The following is a 20964-nucleotide window of genomic DNA, read 5'->3' on the forward strand; positions in this document are numbered from 1 at the left end:
CTGCTGTGATGACTGGTGACGTCAGTAAGGTTACCGCAGTTCACAGCCGCTGTGAACTGCGTTAACCTCACTGACATCACAGCTGCCGGACTCACGCTGGACCTAGAAGACTGGGTTTGTCGTGGGACCTCCATGTGAATTACGGTGGACTGGCGTGGATTTTTTTTTTATAAATTTACTGCACTCCAGAAGAAACAAATATGAAAATCTCCGCAATGGAGCGATGCAGCACAAAATGAGAGAGCGTCAAAATAAGGGGAGCTCAGGGATTTTTACAAGGTATTTAACTGAGTTTTTATTGAGCAAGAGGCATGTCCTCTTTAAGCACCTGATCCTTTCTTGTTCTCCCTTTAGCTAAACTGATGCCAGCTCAATCTGGTGACAGCTTGCTCCACTCTTCCCATTCAACTGACAGCTATGTAAGGACCATACACTGGACCATAAGATGCACCTAAGTTTTAGAGGAGAAAAAAAAAATTGAAGCAGAAAATGTGGTCATGACACACTGTTATGGGGGGATCTGTTGCAGACACTGTTATAGGGGTAATGCACCCCAATTCTGTACTAATATCCCCCATCCTGGTATACGTGGCCTCCATCCCCATCCTGGTATACATGATCATCCATCCTGGTATGTATGGTCCCCATCCCCATCCTGGTACACATGATCCCCCATCCTGGTAGGCATGGCCCCCATCCCCATCCAGGTATACATGGCCCTCATCCCCATCCTGATATACATGGGCCCCCACATCCCCATCCTGGTTTACATTGCCCCCCATCCTGGCATATATGGCCGCCATCACGCTGTACACATAACAAAATAAAGGATTCTACTCACCTTCCCTCTGCTCCTGCGGCATCCTGTACTGATGCCAGCAGCAGATTTAAGTGTGTAAGCAGCGCATGACGTCACTGCCATGTGCCGAGGTCAGCTGCCGAAATATTCACTGCTCCCCACGCCCGGGACTATGGGAGTGGAGAGCAGTGAATATTCATTTTCTTTAATAGCAGGCATACTGTTAGCCGCAGCTCGTACAGCGGCTGGACGATCACTTGTGCCCACAATTATGGAGAATGAATTTTCACTGCTCTCCACTCCCATAGTCCCACCCACCCACCCACCTCTCGGCGCCGGCTTCAGTGCATAGAGGTGGGTGCGATTATGAGCTTGTGGAGCCGTGAATATTCAGTTTCTTTAATAGCGGGCACACGTGATCGCCGAGCCGCTGCAGGAGCCAGCGGCTCCGGCTAACAGTGTGCATGCTATTGAAGAAAATTAATATTCACTGCTCCACACGCCCATAGTCCTTCCCACCTCTCGGCACCTGCTTCAGAGCATAGTGGTGGGAGTGACTACGGTCGTGGCGAGCAATGAATATTCATTTTCTTTAACAGCGAGCACACACAGCGAGCTGCTGGCTCCTGCCTCCTGTGACCCACTCCTCCACGGCTGCTGCTTCCCCCCCATCCACAGCCACAGCCGGACTATAGTAAGAAAAGGTACATCCGGACTGTAAGATGCACTCCCCACTTTCCTCCAAAATTTTGGAGGAAAAAAGTGCACCTTATAGTCTGCACCTGCAACAGCTAGTGAGCTACGGGTGGGGAAGCTTGAGTAAACCATTATTTGAGGACTCTATATTCAAAACTAACTAAGCCAGATGAGATCAAGGAAAAATGGAAAGAATACACCTCTACAAGAATGACTCAGTTATATGGGAAGAAACGGAGTCTGAAAATGATAGCGAGCTGAACATCCTAAAACATGAAGTCTTTTATGAAAGCTATAAAGCTTCTGTCAAACAACAAAGCGCCTGGATGTGACAATATTCCAATAGAGCTAATAAAGTCTTCTAAAGCAGCTGTTGATGTCATGACATGCCTGTATCAACAGATATGGACAACTGGTAAATGGCTAAAGGACTGGACAAGATCAGTGTTTATTCCTATTCAGTAGTAGGGAGATGCCACTGATTGTGGAAACTATCGGACTATTGTGCTCATACCTCATACCAGCAAAATACTACTGAAGATCCTACAAAGATGGTTACAGCGTTATTTTGACAAAGAGCTGCCAGAGGAACAAGCTGGAATCAGAAAATTCAGACGAACAAGATATGTGATTGTCAACATTAGACCACAGCCCCACTATCAGTACTTGGTCAGTATTCGGTCAGTATTTTTTCTCAGGAGTGGGAGCCAAAACCAGGAGTGGGTGATAAATGCAGAATTGGTGCACTTGTTTCTATTATACCTTTTTTTCTATGATTGTTCCTCACCTGGTTTTGGCTCCCACTCCTGAGAAAAAATACTGACCGAGTACTGACCACATACTGATAGTGGGGCCATGGCCTTAGATTGATAATGGTAAAGGCCAAAGAATACAACAAGGAGATCTATTTTTTCTTCATCGACTACAGCAAAGCCTTCAACTGTGTTGATCACCATAAACTTTAGAATACCATGAAGGATATGGGTGTGCTGAATCATCTGATCTGTCTCATTAGGAACCAATACATATACCAAGAAGCAACAGTCCAAAACGGAACACGGCGGCACGGCATGGTTCAAAGTAGAGTGAGGCGTCAGACAATGCTGCAGCCTGTCACCATTTCTCTTCAATTTATATGCAGAATGTAGTTTCAAGAAAGCTTGACTTGCCGATAAAGAAGAAGGAATCAAAATTGCTGGATGAATCGTCAACAATCTTAAATAAGCTGACGATACAACATTGATGGAAACAAAGCGTAGATGGAATGAATGACTTATTATCAATATGAAAATCTCGACTTTTGGGACTGCTACTCAACACAAAGAAGACAAAGATATTTACTACTGCCAGGTACGACCGGGACACATTTGAGATGGACAGCGACGAACTGGAAGTTGTAAAAGACTTCAACCTACTTAGATTGATGATAACTCAAGATGCAGCGACGACACTGAAAGTCAGTAGGACAATAGCTATGGGCAACTCAACAATGAAGTTACTGGACAAGGTCTTCAAATTGAGGAACATTTCACTCACTACAAAGACATGGTTTGTACATAGTTTGGTCTTTTCTGTGGTACAGATAGATGCAAAACCTGGACGATAAAAAAGCTACACATAAGAAGAGTCATCGCCTTTGAAATGTGGTGCTGGAGAAGGATCGTATCAATACCATGGATGACAAGAAGAACAAGCAAATCAATTTTGGAGCAAATTAAGCCAGACATGTCACTCAAAGCAAGGATCACCAAGCTACGACTTGCTACTTTGGACACATCGTACTAAGAGAGCAATCACTGGAGAAGGACATCATGGTCGGAAGAATAGAAGGAACAAGGCGAAGAGGAAGAGCAGCAACTCAATGACTTGATACTATCAAGATAATGTCAGAGAAGACAGTGGTGGACCTATCTAGGCTTGCACAAGATCGATCTTCCTACAGAATGTTGATCCATCAAGTTGCAATGGGTCAAGATTGAGCTGAAGGTCATTAAATAATAATAATATATTCAAAAATGAATTCACTTCACATATACTATTACCATTTTTATTTTTTACTTTTATCCCAGTATGCTCAGCTGACTTACAACTTATTGTGTGGGGTTGTAATCATCTCATAACAATAGCATGAGATATGGCCAGCTCTATAAAGAATAAAAAATGCCAAAGCATAATAGCCTGCTATCAACAGAGCAAAATACCAGCTCCCATTATGCGAAGAGCAAACTGTGTACAATGGACATATTGTGAAGAAGCCATGACACATTACAGCAGTCCTTCAGTATATAATGACAGATGTTACCTATAATTGGTTAGGAACACAGATAAATAAAACACAAGAAATATGCATAACAGTCAAAACTCCTTAGAATAATATATATAGTGCAGCATTGTAGTATTATATTATGCCTAATAAATTTGGATTAGTATATTAATTTTTTATTCTGTAATGTATTTCATGGGCTTGGGTTATATGTATATTGAAGATTGAGCTGGGGTGAGTACAATCATCAGCTCCCACCCTTTCAATTCATTATGGACTTCCTTTTACCGTTATCCTTAACTTGTGGTCAAAATTCTGTTCAGCTGGAATTTCATGTGACGCATGGATGGAGCATGTCAATCTCTGAGTCCTATACATTGGAAACAGTAATGCCAATGTCAGTGAAGATGATATACAAAACATCCTGCGGTTATTAACAATATGACAGTCGTGTTGCTACTTATTCCTGCTGCTGAAATAGCTAACAATGTGGAGCTCTCCATGGTGCTGAAAGAGCTCAGCAGATCCAATCACTCACATAAGGGTGAAGATGAATGTGAAGGCCTCTAATATATTGATTTCTTCTGTGCTAGAAAAGAGGTTGTTAGAAAAATCAGTGAACTCTGAGACTAAAATATTCACAATGTCGTGGAAGAATAAATTCAAAGAAGTCCTCCTGGTAATAGATATTTCTGGCAAAATCTATTAATATACTATCCATAATATTTGTTGGAATAATTAAAGAAAATATGACATATATACAGTACAGACCAAAAGTTTGGACACACCTCATTTAAAGATTTTTCTGTATTTTCATGACTATGAAAATTGTACATTCACACTGAAGGCATCAAAACTATGAATTAACACATGTGGAATTATATACTTAACAAAAAAGTGTGAAACAACTGAAAATATGTCTTATATTCTAGGTTCTTCAAAGTAGCCACCTTTTGCTTTGATGACTGCTTTGCACACTCTTGGCATTCTCTTGAAGAGCTTCAAGAGGTCTTCCAATAATCTTGAAGAAGTTCCCAGAGATGCTTAGCACTTGTTGGCCCTTTTGCCTTCACTCTGCGGTCCAGCTCACCCCAAACCATCTCGATTGGGTTCAGGTCTGGTGACTGTGGAGACCAGGTCATCTGGCGTAGCACCCCATCACTCTCCTTCTTGGTCAAATAGACCTTACACAGCCTGGAGGTGTGTTTGGGGTCATTGTCCTGTTGAAAAATAAATGATGGTCCAACTAAGCGCAAACCGGATGGAATAGCATGCCACTGCAAGATGCTGTGGTAGCCATGCTGGTTCAGTATGCCTTCAATTTTGAATAAATCCCCAACAGTGTCACTAGCAAAGCACCCCCACACCATCACACCTCCTCCTCCATGCTTCATGGTGGAAACCAGGCATGTAGAGTCCATCCGTTCACCTTTTCTGCGTCGCACAAAGACACGGTGGTTGGAACCAAAGATCTCAAATTTGGACTTATCAGACCAAAGCACAGATTTCCACTGGTCTAATGTCCATTCCTTGTGTTCTTTAGCCCAAACAAGTCTCTTCTGCTTGTTGCCTGTCCTTAGCAGGCGTTTCCTAGCAGCTATTTTACCATGAAGGCCTGCTGCCCAAAGTCTCCTCTTAACAGTTTGTAGAGATGTGTCTGCTGCTAGAACTCTGTGTGGCATTGACCTGGTCTCTAATCTGAGCTGCTGTTAACCTGCGATTTCTGAGGCTGGTGACTCGGATAAATTTATCCTCAGAAGCAGAGGTGACTCTTGGTCTTCCTTTCCTGGGGCGGTCCTCATGTGAGCCAGTTTCTTTGTAGCGCTTGATGGTTTTTGCAACTGCACTTGGGGACACTTTTAAAGTTTGCCCAATTTTTCGGACTGACAGACCTTCATTTCTTAAAGTAATGATGGCCACTTGTTTTTCTTTACTTAGCTGCTTTTTTCTTGCCATAATACAAATTCTAACAGTCTATTCAGTAGGACTATCAGCTGTGTATCCACCTGACTTCTGCACAACACAACTGATGGTCCCAACCCCATTTATAAGGCAAGAAATCCCACTTATTAAACCTGACAGGGCACACCTGTGAAGTGAAAACCATTTCCGGTGACTACGTCTTGAAGCTCATCAAGAGAATGCCAAGAGTGTGCAAAGCAGTCATCAAAGCAAAAGGTGGCTACTTTGAAGAACCTAGAATATAAGACATATTTTCAGTTGTTTCACACTTTTTTGTTAAGTATATAATTCCACATGTGTTAATTCATAGTTTTGATGCCTTCAGTGTGAATGTACAATTTTCAAAGTCATGAAAATACTGAAAAATCTTTAAATGAGAAGATGAATCCAAACTTTTGGTCTGTACTGTATATATATGTATGTGTATATATATATATATATATATATATATATATATATATATATATATATATACACTTCTCAAAAAAAACAAAAAAATAAAGGGAACACTTAAACTACAGAATATAACTCCAAGTAAATCAAACGTCTGTGAAATCAAGGAAATCAAACTGTCCACTTAGGATTCAACACTCATTGACAATCAATTTCACATGCTGTTGTGCAAATGGAATAGACAATAGATGGAAATTATTGGCAATTATCAAGACACACTCAATAAAGGAGTGGTTCTGCCGGTGGGGACCACAGACCACATCTCAATACCAATGCTTTCTGGCTGATGTTTTGGTCACTTTTGAATGTTGGTTCTGCTTTCACACTCGTTGTAGCATGAGACGGACTCTACAACCCACAGAAGTTGCTCAGGTAGTGCAGCTCATCTAGGATGGCACATCAATGCGAGCTGTGGCAAGAAGGTTTGCTGTGTCTGTCAGCGTAGTGTCCAGAGGCTGGAGGCGCTACCGGGAGACAGGCCAGTACACCAGGAGATGTGGAGGGGGCCATAGGAGGGCAACAACCCAGCAGCAGGACCGCCACCTCCGCCTTTGTGCAAGGAGGAACAGGAGGAGCATTGCCAGAGCCCTGCAAAATGACCTCCAGCAGGCCACAAATGTGCATGTGTCTGCACAAACGGTTAGAAACCGACTCCATGAGGGTGGTATGAGGGCCCGACGTCCACAGATGGGGGTTGTGCTCACAGCCCAACACCGTGCAGGACGCTTGGCATTTGCAACAGAACACCAGGATTGGCAAAGTCGCCACTGGCACCCTGTGCTCTTCACAGATGAAAGTAGGTTCACACTGAGCACATGTGACAGACGTGACAGAGTCTGGAGATGCTGTGGAGAGCGATCTGCTGCCTGAAACATCCTTCAGCATGACCGGTTTGGCAGTGGGTCAGTAATGGTGTGGGGTGGCATTTCTTTGGAGGGCCGCACAGCGCTCCATGTGCTCTCCAGAGGTAGCCTGACTGCCATTAGGTACAGAGATGAGATCCTCAGACCCCTTGTGAGACCATATGCTGGTGCGGTTGGCCCTGGGTTACAAGTAATGCAGGACAATGCCAGACCTCATGTGGCTGGAGTGTGTCAGCAGTTCCTGCAAGATGAAGGCATTGAAGCTATGGACTGGCCCGCCCGTTCCCCAGACCTGAATCCGAGTGAGCACATCTGGGACATCATGTCTCGCTCCGTCCACCAACGTCACGTTGCACCACAGACTGTCCAGGAGTTGGCGGATGCTTTAGTCCAGGTCTGGGAGGAGATCCCACAGGAGACCATCTGCAACCTCATCAGGAGCATGCCCAGGCATTGTAGGGAGGTCATACAGGCACGTGGATGCCACACACAATACTGAGCCTCATTTTGACTTGTCATAAGGACATTACATCAAAGTTGGATCAGCCTGTAGTGTGTTTTTCACTTTAATTTTGGGGGTGACTCCAAATCCAGGCCTCCATTGGTTAATAAATTTGATTTCCATTGATGATTTTTGTGTGATTTTGTTGTGAGCACATTCAACTTTGTACAGAACAAAGCAGTCAATGAGAATATTTCATTCATTCAGATCTAAAACCAAAAGCTTGATGTTTCCTTTTGGTTTTCACTAACCTTGATCCATCAAGAGAACAACCAACAATATGTACTAGTATCACCATATTATATATATATTATTGTATCAAGAGTTAAGGCAAAGTGTATGACCAATGCTAAGACAAAAATGTGAATTAAGTGGACAATATGAACATGTTTAATTATTGAGTGCCAAAAGTTGTGATGATTTCAGATTTCAGCAGTCGGAAATTGTGGAAAAATGAACTGTTTTACTTGGGACGTACAGGAACCATTATCTTTCATCAACATTGAGGGGATACAGGGAAGAACTGACACAAACAAAACCATATAGGTCACACAATGCCATCTAGCGAGGAACTACACAGATATCAACAAGCTGTAACAGTTAGCACAGCGCCATCTGATGTCTGCTCAAAACAGTTTCGCTGTATAAGCCTGCAGCTGTTGTATACTCCAACAAAAAAAGAACCTGCACTTACAAATCCCTGTAGTAATCCTGCTTTCTAGCGTTCACGTTTTACTTTTTTTCATTTTGATTCTGGGGCAGCATTATGAGCCTGTACATTTAAGAACTGCCACCAGCATCAGTGGTTAACATTCATATTGCTTTTTCCATTATAGCAAGTTATGGCACAAAGTTGGGATATGCCTTCACTTGCTGATCAGTGTGGGTCTGAAAACACCAACCTACCAAAGGAATGAAAGGGAAGAGAAATCTTCAGCATTTTTTCTGTGCAACGCTATTGAATTGGTCCAAATTACAGTAAAACTCCACTTCTTCTGGGGACAGATTTTGACATAGCTTGTAGCAGGACATGACATTCCATGATGTGATTACTCCTCATATATCATTAATGGAATTTAGGGCTGGGACGATGGCTAGGCAAAGTGGGCAGCCATTCAGGCCATCATTAATGGAGGGGGCACAATTTATTAATGAAAAACAAACAACTAAGCAAATCTCCAACAATAAATTATAACTTCCTACAGCCATTTTGAAGATGTGTGTGGGAGACTTCTAATGCTGCATGGCCCAATTATGAGGTCCGTCAGGTTTATAGCTCTGAACAACTGTCCATCTAGCAACTTTGATAGTGAAAATTAGGGAAAGAGGGTTGGAGGACACATTCTAATACCCTTGCCTTGGGCAACAGGAATGCTTGTCTCAGCCTGGATGGAATTGATTTTCCTCTATACAAAGCTCATGCCACTGGTCAATTTTGGTATCATGGTAAATATTAATAAAACCACCTCCAATGCACCTTTTTTTTTTCAAGCTGACCACATGGAATTCCTGCCTTTTTATTAAGCAATTTTTATGAAATCTCTAAACTCTTCTGAAGTAATTGAAATGACTGAAATCCTTTGTTTAGATCTATAAATAACGTTATTTAACGCTAAAAATATGATTTGACATAGATCAGAAACAAATAGCTCCATCTTCAAAGATCCAGAAGCTGCTGGGACATACTGACATCACAAGCCGTATGCTCTGACCTACAAAGACAAAAATGCTGAAATTTGCCTTTGATTTTGAAAAGCAAATACCATTAAGAATACATTCATAGCAAGATGAATGAGGCGAGAGTATGAGTCACACGTATGTATTTATGGAGCCTAGAAGGCCAAGCTCTGATATCAGCCAGGAATTAAATGTAGCACAGAAACAAATGTCCCCTTTGTTTGAGGAATTTGTGAAATATTCTGACAATTGTGTGCTGGCCGGCCTATTATCTGCTGCTTTATTATTCCTTAGTTCATTAGCACATAAAAAAAATAATTAAAGAGTTACCAAAGGGTTTGGCAAACCCGAGGAAGAGACTGCAGACCCATTAATGCAATAAAACCTTGTACTTATTTAATAACTTTCAAAATATTACATACTTCCCAATATTTTCATTTGAAATCATGGAATATTTTAGGCCCCTCATCTGTTTCTCGATAGAAAATACACCTTTATAAAGTTAGGTCAAGAAATATTTAGACAATGACACGAGTTTTGGCATTTTACCTGTTTACCAAAACCTATTCATGATACAGTTATATAACACAGGTCTGCAAAATATGGGTTTATGAAAAAAAAATTCAAATCCAATGACTGATTTTTATGTATTCTTATGCCCTGATTTAAAAAAAAAACACTTCTATTTTTAACCATCACATATGTTTTTTTTCACAAAACACGCATGAAATAACGTACAAGTGAGATGAACAAGAAAAATCTTTATTGTAGCCAAAAATCTCTAAAATATTATAGGTAAAAATTTATTGAACATTCATTCTGCAATTTCATTGGAAATTAATTATTGCACCTTTTCCTTTTCTCTTCAAAAGCTTCCCCTGATACAATTTCTCTTACAGAAGGCCTGCGGATCTTCTCTGTGAAACATCCAGCAATAGTCTCCCATCATGTTCACATTCCATCTACCTTGGTATCATCGTTCCATCTTTTTGATATCCTGATTAAATCTTTCTCCTTGCTCTTCCCTAACAGCACCAAGGTTTTTTTTAGGAAAGTAGTCCAAATGGGATTGTAAAAAATGTAACTTCAAATTCACCAGACAACTCAAGGCTTTGAAACGTTTCAGCATATTCTCCACAATGGACTTAAAATTTGGATCTTTGTTGTTACCTAGAAAAAAAATTCACAACGTCTTTAAAAGAATCCCAAGCCCTTTTCAAATAAAATTTTCAATTTTGGTTCAAACACGTTGTCCTTCATGAGTTTCTAAATATCCAGACCCACAAAAATGCCTTCCTTCAATTTTGCTTTCATCCCCTGAAACTTGGTACACAGGTACTTAAGTCTCTCCTTCATTCAGTAGAGCTTTCACAAACTGCTTTATCAGTCCAAGTTTAATGTGGAGTGGTAGCAGGAGAACTTTAGTGGGATCAACTAAACTTTCTGCAACTATGTTCTTGAGTCCAGGTTGCAAAGATGTTCTCTTTGGCCAACATTTTTGGCTCCTGTGATGAGTCCTATCTTGGCTGTCCCATTCACATAAAGCATGGGTACTTTGTGTATCCTCCTTACTACCAAGGAGCAAAGAGAGAACTTTCTGATCGACCATCCTTGATCTGCGCAGTTAAATCTCTTGAGAATAAAGTCATCTAAATTCTCATAGCTTTCCTTCAAGTGCACTGAATGCCCTACAGGAACAGAAGCAAGCTTGCTTCCATTGTGCAGTAGCACAGATTTCAGACTTTTTTTTGGATAAATCAATAGTCTCCACGCGCTCACATTGTACTCAATGTTAAATTTTTCCATCAGCCCAGGAATATCACTGCAATACTCTAGAGCACCAGCCTGAGAAAAGTATGGAAAAAAAATTCCTTATCTCTGCTTCTGCACCATGAAAAACAGGTACCAGGAGCTAGCAGGTTCTTTTACCTTAAACGTGAGCCTATAAGTTTTGCAGAATGTTTAGGAAAGTCCAAGTCCCTGACTAAATCAATTAATTCAAGCTGTGCAAAAGCTGTGGCTTGTTGGGACTAGTGTGAAGGTCTTCGTCAGAATTCTGCACTTCATGTTATGAATCTTCTGAATCGGTTCTATCTTCAAGTTTCTCCGGAGGTGAAGGGACAGGTATTCCTGGACAGTGAGACTTAGGGCGAATCACTGAAGTGAGGTCCAGGTATATAATTTCCTTCTTATTTTTAAGGTTGAATCCCTCCAAGTTGCACGTATAAAAGTAGCAGTATTAACTATGATTTTGCAGTTCGCTCCAGATCATAGGCTTGCCAAAACGAAAGCTCTCTTTCTTCCATTTACACCACTGTCGTAGTTCTTCTACACAAACAGCACACACTACATATGGAGCCTACTGCTTGTCCTGATCACCGAGTTTTACAACAAAGTACGCATAATACACTTTTCTAATGAAGTCCGTAATGTTCCTTCATTGTTTCTTCACAACAAAAAAACGCAAATGTAGCAAAAGTTGTCTGGTGAATTACAACACCCTCTTGTAGATATTTCCACCATATGTGATAGCATGAGCATGCATGGCTTCCAATCGCACTGGGTCACTAGTGTTTATTGATGATGTGACTGAAGACAGAAGCAGCCGGATGAATTCTGTGTGTACAGGGCGATACTTTCTGCTCTGATTCAACCAAATGCAGCAAGGTTGATTGGAGGAAACACAGCGTTTGGTGACATCCATGGCTTCCAGACTTCAGGCAGTCATTGCTGGCAAAGAATTCTCTAGAAAATATTAAAAATGAACATTTTATTTCAGTTAAAGTTAGCTTATTTTATTTCTTTTGAGCTCCTGAAATGAGGCTTTTCAGAAAAATGGTTGCAATCAATTCCTAAACATTTCACAGGATATTTTTGTTTCACTCCTTTAATTAAACCTGAAAGTCTACACTTCAGTTGCATCTAAATTGTTTAATTTTAACTAAAAGAAGATTTGGTCACTGTTCAAATATGTCTGTACCTGTCTGTGAATCTGCATAAGCCCCATCTTTTTGCATCCTGTTCATGGGACAGAAAAAGGAGACTTGTGGGGTACGGTAATGTGATGTAGATGTATTGTGAATATTACAGATTTTGGGTAAGATAATAATTCCCAATCTATTTGCATACATCGGCTTGTACTTGTAATTTAATAATATTTAGGGAATATTCACAGGGTTTTTTTTTACATGGATCTTGAAGAAGATCTGCTTCAAAATACATGTCGAAGAGTAGTCAAAAAGTATCTGAGAGAATTTTTGCTGTTCCGTTTGAAGCAGATCTGCTAAATTAACATAAAAAAAAAATCTTTGAGAAAATACCCTTAAAGAGGTTTTATAGTTTTCTATGATTTTATCGTTAAGTAGAAGGGTACATATATCCCTAAAATTCCCTACCTTGCATTCATTGTCTCTGAGTTTAGCTGTTGTTTATAAATTGCTAAATACAATTTAGGCCTTATTTATTAAAATATAGAAATGGCATTGTTTCCAATACCAGCCAATCCAATATCACCTTTTAATTTCTTAAATTGCTCTGGAAACATGTGCTGTGCATTACAATTGGTTGCGATGGGCAACATCGCCTTGTCAGTCAGTGTCAACAAATGAGTCCCAGAGTATATTGCTATATCATAAAATATATTTCTTTTAAATCATAAACTACCCTGAAAAGCATTTTCTACTTCTTTTTAATAACTTACCGGTGGGGAAGAGATCATTCTAAAATAAAAAAGGAGTGTTATGTAGCAGTCCGAACTGCCACTGCTTTGGTGATCTCAACTGGAAATGATGATGTCCCATCCATACAGTCACCTGACACTAATCCACAGATTGACTGCAGAGTCAGGTTACTGATGGACAGGACATCATCCCACAGATAATAATATTATCCCACCAACCAGGCACCTGATCCTGCAGCCAATGAGTGGTCTGAGTAGTCAGGTGACTGTATAGACATCATCACTATCTCCGGAGTGATGCCGCTGGATCGGCAAGAGTTGGACTGGTAAGGGAACACTTCAAATATTGATAATTGTACTGTATATATAAAAACTTACTTTTACTTTACCTTTGTCACTAATTTACATGTTGACTGTGTGTATTGATTGTATATATCTCTTGCTCTGGCAGACACAAGCAGGTTATGGACATTTATCTAACAGCTGCTATGGATATTACGTGTTCCCATGCAATGGACACTGTACAAACTGATTTATTAATTTTTTTATTGTTGTTTTTCAACAGATCAAAAAGCGCCATTCCAGTGGTAGCATGTCAGAAGATAAGTTTGCAGCATCAGCTAGAGAGTATGTCGAATCACTTCACCAAAACTCTAGAATACATCTTCTCTATGGGAAAAACAATGTCCTGGTCCAGCCAGTAAGTGATTTTATATTTGATCGTCAGGAGTGGACACCAACAACCTAGGCCCTGGCATGAACAGTGGAGAGGCTTCTTGATTTTCAAATGTTAAATTACAGCACTTCATTCGTAGATGTCCAAAAAAAATCTTTCACTGAGATATGATTCCACCAGTAATTTTAGGATCCTTTTTGGTTGTGATGTGAATTCATTGTAACTGACTGAAACGCGCTTGCTTGCATCCATTGTGATGGCAGCAATTTACTATCACTCAGGTGTAATGTCACAAAAAGTCACATTACACTGTCCATAATCTTTTATCCATTGACTTTTAATAATAGATCAGTGAAATAATGATGAAACTCAGATTGAGCACTAAAGTACAAAGTCTGTCTTCAGTTCTTCTTTTGTGTTTAATTGATCCCCATAGACTTTAAAGGGAAACTGTTACCAGAAATAACGCTATTAACCTGCAGATATGCATGTATTCTGCAGATTAACAGCGTTATTATGCTGCCCGGCGTTTTCATGCAGCCGAATGCAGCGGGGAGAAAATTAACTTTATTTTCCCACCAGCATTCAGTTTTACCATGGAGGCGGGGGCGCCGTGAGTTCTGTCATCGCTCTGAGAATACAGAGTGGCGGCTGTAACCACACCCCCGGCCCTGACTGACAGCCGGCCACAATTCAGAGCCAGTGTCAGTCACGGCCGGGGGCACATTTACAGCGGCCACTCTGTATACTCAGAGCAATGACTGAACCCGCGGCACTCCCGCCTCCATGACTGAAACTAAATGCTGATGGGGAGAATAAAGTTCATTTTCTCCCCACTGCTTTGGACTGCGTGCAGGCGCCGGGCGTCATAATAATGCTGTTAACCTGCAGATTAACTGCATATCTGAAGGTTAACAGTGTGATTTCTGGTGGCAGGTTCCCTTTAATGGCAGAGTCAGATCTGCAAAATGGATGGGGATAGCACAAGCTCTGAGTCTCACGGACCAGAGACGCGGATCTATTTTTAAAACTGTTTTTTTAGGGCTCAGTAAATCTCTGTTGGTCTCTGTCCAAGAAAAAACGGACGATGCGAAGACTTGTAAAATGGAAATATGTTAATGTGTAGCCTTACCCGACAAGCAAACCGGTAATGTCACAGTAGCGTACCTAACTGGACCCAATTTCTGTTATCACAGGAGCTCTCTAGACTTACAGGAGTTTTCAGGTTTAGAATATTGATTGCTCATCAGTAGGATGGGCCATCATCATCAGATTGGTGGGTTCCATCTCTTGGCACTCAGGCCTTTTAAACTGCCTTGTGATGCCAGAGCAGCTTACCTGACAGAAAGTGTTTTATAAGATCTCAGCTACCTACTGTGCTGACTCTAGCACCCTTGTGATGAGATCACAGTAGATCTCGTATATCTCAGTCGCTTACCTATTGGCATGCACCTGCAGCAGACCTTTTATTTGATGACAGCAGTACTAACTATAGATCAGCTCATTTTTTGGCTCTTCAAAAAACCATGTCCAATGTATGATATATTCAATTATTGTGATGTGGATAGAACTGTCGCTTACATGGGGTCTAGTAGTAGTAGGCACTATTATTGCATTAAAGAGGAACTTTCAACACTTTGAGCATGTTAAACAGGCCATATAATGGAATAGAGGCTGCAGAGCTGAATAAAATGTAGTTTTTATTTTTTCATTTCTTCTCTCTGTTGCTGAGATATTAGCTTGTAAAGTATAGATTATAGTTCACCTGAGCGTTACCAGGGATTGGTCTCTGGAGTCGCATACTTTTTTTCCTGCATGAGATTAATCAATCATAAGCAGGCAGTGTCATCCAGGGGAGAAAAAAAACATGCCCTCCTATCCTTTATGATTTTTGCAGCAACTGTGTAGAGATATAGTAGAGCTCAGTTATGTATCATTACAAACACTTCCTGATCTCATTTCACAACAGCCAGTGCTGGGGGTGAGAACTGACATCACTGTGGCATGAGATCTGGAAGTGTTTGTAATAATCCAGTTCTGCTGTATCTCTACACAGTAGCTGCCCAGATTGGTGTGGAGTGGAGGGCATGTTTTCTTCTTCCCTGCATGTTGCTACCTGCTTATGATTGGTCAGCCTCATGCAGAGAAGGAAGTACACACACCCACAGACAATCTCTAGTAACGTCCAGTTGAACTATAACATAAATCTAACCTTTACAAGCTAACACTTTCGCAACGGAGGCTAGAAATTAAAAAATAAAAACTACATTTAACTCAGCTCTCAGGCCACTGTTCCATGATGTGGCAAGTTTAAAATGCTCAAACTGGTGAAAGGTCCTCTTTAAGATAGCAGTTGGCCACCATGACTCAAAGCTTTTGTTCAGCTTCACTGATTGCACATGTGGTATGTGCACCTAGGCCATATAGAATATATTGCACTGACATACTGTATTTCACTGCATTCAGGAGTGTCTTTTTTTGTATTGCACTAACATTTGATATCTCTGCTTAGAAAGAAGATATGGAAGCTATTCCTGGCTATCTGTCCCTGCATCAGAGTGGTGAAAACTTAACATTAAAGTGGACGCCAAATCAGTTGTTAAATGGAACATTGGGAGACTCAGAACTTGAAAAGAGGTAATTTTCTTATTCGAGTTGATCACAAAGATTAGCAGAACCCTGGTCCAGTGGCCATGTCAGTTGTCCATGACCGACGAACCAAAAGACCTGTGAACCTCCTCCTACTTCCAGATTCCCTGCCACCAGATTCCCTGCCGCTTCTTCTGATTAGTAGGCCAAGCTAGATGTCTCCGTGGTGATGCAACACATTCATGATTTCGCACTGGGCCTACTAAAAATAAGAAATTACGAGGATGCTGACATGTAGGAGAAGGTTCTGGTCCTGGACTCTGATCTACTGAAGTGGCAGCTGGACCAAGGTCCTGCAAATCTTTTTGATCGTCTCTAGGTCTCATCTGTTCTTCATAGTACCCATCTCTGTTCCACTGATAACTCATAATAGTGATCTTCTGAGCCAAAGCCACAGTCAGATATCTCCCGTACTCTCCCTCTCTTTCTGACAAAAACGGAATTACAATGTGTGTTGTAAATCTTATCTTTACAAAATTCTCTCAAATCCCCAGATCCCTGTGTAGTAAGCTCTCTCTAGAGGTTAAATTAGAATTCATGTGAACGGAGGCAAGAAGTCACCACTTAAACTTATTTGCCAACAAATTGTTGGAACTGTAGAGTTAAAAGAAATCGAATTAGTTGTGTAGAGATTTTATTTTAAGTAAAGTAAATGGTGATTTACTCAGATTTTTTGTTCTTAGACCTCTGTGAGTAGGCATGGTAAGAGTGGTGTGTTGAGATTTGCTCCACATAAACCTTAATTGTTATGTTTTAGGATGTTTTACAACAGTATAAAAAATTGGTCCAATTTTCATCCAGAAAAATGACATGATTTTTTTCTCACTTGTCATCCGAGTGCAATCCGTTTTTTTACTCAGCAGCTATTGATCATTTACAGGACCATTCACAGTTTCCTATGTTACAGAATTGTAAAATTCAGATGCTATACTGTGGTCCTGTATTTCATCCAATTTTTCTCTCGCACCCATACACTTCAGTGGGTGAGTCTCATCTGATTTGTGGAGGAAAATCGTACATGCTGCGATTATTTTTTCATACGGCGATTCAAAAAATTGTTCATATGCACTGCTCCATTGAATAACATTGGTCTGAGTGCGATCCGTTTTTTTAACGGATTGCACTCGGACCGAAAGTACAGTCATGTGCACGACGAGTTTTTTAATGTCACTTCACCAGCCTTATTTCACAAGATTTTCCCCCTTTTTTAACATAAAAAATACATTCAAGTGCTTCTTGTTACATTTGTGTGTAATTGTGCTTTTTTTCTGCCGCTTTTTCAAATCCTGTATCGTAACCTAAGGAAAGTAAGCCAGAAAAAATCACCATACCCAGAGCAAGCCCAAATGCTGAAAGGCATTGCAAAATTAACACCCCATGCCCCCCTCCCCCAAAAAACCCCCAAAAAATGCTTTATGTGTAGTACATTTCATAACAAAGTATAGATTTTAAAAGAACATCAAGCTGCATAAATTTCCGTTGAAAGGAGTTATTACCTAGCTTATCCTATCTTCAAGGGACCCCCACCGACCACCAGAATAGGGCACTTTTATCCCGTTAGAATGGCGTAGCTCAACCGTCGCTCCATTAATTCTCTATATACTCAGCTTTCTTTGGTAGTCCCAAAGGGAGCTCCGGTGAAGCAAATGCACTGCCAGTCCATTCTAATAAGGGTAAAGGTGTCCTGTTCTGGCAGTCAAGGGGGATCCTAATGTTTGGTATATCCCCTTTTAGAATAGTCTTAGGTTTGGTTTAGTCTGATTTATTCCTATGCAAAATTCATAGAACACTAGAACACAGAGATGTTTGCCATTGTCTTCTCTCCTCTCTGGGCACTTCTGCAGCCTTTGGTAGATTTTGTTTTGTAGTGCTGACCTTTTAAGATTATTTCTTCAAACATTAGAAGGGAAGGGATCACTTTCTCAAAGATTTGGAGGGAATTGTCCATTTTATAAAATGATGGCATATTTGTAGGTCATAGTTGTAGCACATTGGTTGGCTGAGAGCACTTCTGTAGCCCCTTTGTTCTTAGGATGCGTTGGGGGTCACAGAAGTTGGAACTCCACCAATCATAAATTAATGACATAATCTAGAACTATTGCACTCATTATCATTATTTTGGGGCAAAATTTAATTTCTTAATTCTTAAAGAGTATCACTCGGATCAGCAGTGGTAGTGCATTTGGTGGACATATTATTCTTTGTATACATAAAACTCGTAAAACAAAATCACAATACTTGTGCACATGTGATTTGGATGAGCCACCCCAGTATGTAGGAACACATTTTTGTTTTTAGGGTACAAATCGTACTACTGTAGTCCCATATAGTGACACTATGCACCATTAAATTATAATTCTCACTGTACAGAAAAAGCATAGGAGTCCAGCTTTATTCAGAGTCAGTGAACAGAGTAAAATCCATCTCCAGGGGACCCTCGGCCGCAGAGCCGGTCTCCTAGAGACAAGCAGAGACCTGCACTCAATCAATAAAGCAGAAGGAAAAATATTAAGGTGACATTTTATTTTTGGAAATTGGGTTAGGAAACCCTTATAGCTGAAAGCTCAGAGGACAAAACACTGCTTAATGTAATGACTTTGTCATTTTACCATCTTGATTAATAGTCACCCTGATATCATTTATACTCATTTAGTTTTGGCTATTTTTCAAACCTGAACATCATGTGGATGCAGATTAGACTAGATCATAAATAATCAGACATATGAATGCAACAAAACTCTGTATATATTAGGGTAACGGTCCCATGACGCCTTTCTGCTGAAGTGCACAATTCGTACCTTTAGTACACATGAAAATAAAAAAAACCTTTGTAATATATCTTATTAGAGAAACCCACATGGACTGAGATAGGAGATAAAAGTTGGTGCTCATAAAGTTCTATAGAGTACTGTGACTGCCCTTTCAGGAGAACTTGCAACAGAATGTCTGTCTGACTCTAGCTCCTCCCATTTCCATAGAATTTTAACCCCTTCACGGGATATACGTCAAAGGTCGTGTCCCTCCCTTTGAGGAGGGCTCCAGCACAGAGCCCACATCTTTCCCAGCACATGACAGCTGATTTGATCAGCTGTCATGGGCTTCTAACAGTCGCGGGTGGAATCGTGATCCACCCGCGGCTGGTTACTTGTTAAATGCCGCTGTCAATCACTGACAGCAGCATTTAACTCGAGAAGTGTGTCATAAGACTCATCCATCGGCGCCCCTGTCACATGACCGTTGGTATTAAGGCCGGGGGTCTGCACAAGACCCCCATGCTTGTCATTGCAGATTTCTCATGAACGCAGGCCCATGGCTGGCATTTATCGGGGATGATGATTTCTGCTGGCCCCTGCTAAGTGTAGGGGACTATTGAAACAAGTAAAAAGTAAAAAAAAAAGTTTTAAAAAGTATTTTAAAAAACTTGAAAAATATAAAAGTTCAAATCACCCACTTTTGCCCCATTCAGAATAAAAAAATACACCTGTTTGGTATCACTGTATTCAGAATCACCCGATCTATTAAAATATAAAGTAAATTAATCCAATCAGTAAACGGCGTAACGAGAAAAAAAATCAAAACGCCGCAACATTGCAATAACATGTAATAACAGGCAATCAAAACATCCTATGTACCCCAGATTGGTAGCAGTAAAAATGTCAGCTCGGCGCACAAAAAATAAGCCCTCACTCAGTCCTAGATCCCCAAAAATGGAGACGCTACATGTCTCTGAAAATGGTGCCATTTATTTATATTTTTTACAAATTTTGTATTTTTTTTCACCTCTTAAATAAAAAAGAACCTATACATGTTTGGTATCTGCGAACTCGTAATGACCTGGAGAATAATAATGGCAGGTCAGTTTTAGCATTTAGTGAACATTATAAAAAACAAAAAACAATTGTGGAATTGCACTTTTTTTTGCAATTTCATCGCACTTTGAATTTTGTTTCCCGTTTTCCACTATGTGGTAAAATCAGTGGTGTCGTTCAAAAGTACAACTTGTCCCGCAAAAAACTAGCCCTGACAAAGCCATATTGATGACAAAAAAAGTAATGGCTATAGGAAGAAAGGGAGCAAAAAAAACAAAAATGCAAAAACAGAAAATCGCAAGGTTGTGAAGGGGTTAAAAGCACCAACTGCCATCTCCTATCTCAGTAATGGGAAAGTCTGTCTTCACTAATACAGATTTTATCCATGAATTGAGAATTAAAGATCAGTCCAGGAAGAGATAATAGCAGATTGCTTTAATAAGATATGTTACCAAGTTGCTTATTTTTCATGCATATTATTGATTTATTAAATAAAAATTACAGTTACTTTGTAAGTTATAATATTTTTTAAAAAAATGCATTCCATTATGTGGGGACCAGACAGATGAGAATCCAGCTCAGCTCTGTAGACAGAGGAGTAAATTGCATTTTTTTTTAGATAAGTGCTTGATGAGCTGTCACGATTCATATCAAAGAAGTAAGTGACAATTATTCCTTATCTGCTGCAGTCACTAAGTATAAACCCTCAGCGAATATCGTGCTGTTTTTTCTTTGCTCCTCAAACATGGAAATTACCAGTATAAATGACTAAACTTTCCAAAAAAAAGTCATTGACTATCACTACACAGGGATTAGGTGCCAATCCTGCAGTCTTAGGTCTTACAGTGTCTTTAAAAAGTATTCATACCCCATGAACTCTTACACATTTTTTTCATGTCACACCTACAAATGTAAATATATTTTATTGGGATTTTA

General features: G+C 40.3%; 1 protein-coding gene across 3 annotated transcripts in view; it reads left to right on the forward strand.

Moving 5' to 3' along the window:
- Window positions 1-20964, forward strand: part of SGSM2 (small G protein signaling modulator 2) — a 484755-nt gene that overhangs the window by 376473 nt on the left and 87318 nt on the right. For all 3 annotated transcript variants that reach the window (XM_073667783.1, XM_073667784.1, XM_073667785.1), the window contains exons 7-8: window positions 13460-13594; window positions 16083-16207. In XM_073667783.1, the coding sequence (XP_073523884.1) occupies window positions 13460-13594; window positions 16083-16207 (260 nt within the window). The remainder of the gene's footprint in view (window positions 1-13459; window positions 13595-16082; window positions 16208-20964) is intronic.

Source organism: Phyllobates terribilis, unplaced genomic scaffold (genome assembly GCF_046119375.1).
Source record: "Phyllobates terribilis strain yellow unplaced genomic scaffold, ASM4611937v1 Scaffold_2__4_contigs__length_985480577, whole genome shotgun sequence".
NCBI lineage: Eukaryota > Metazoa > Chordata > Amphibia > Anura > Dendrobatidae > Phyllobates > Phyllobates terribilis.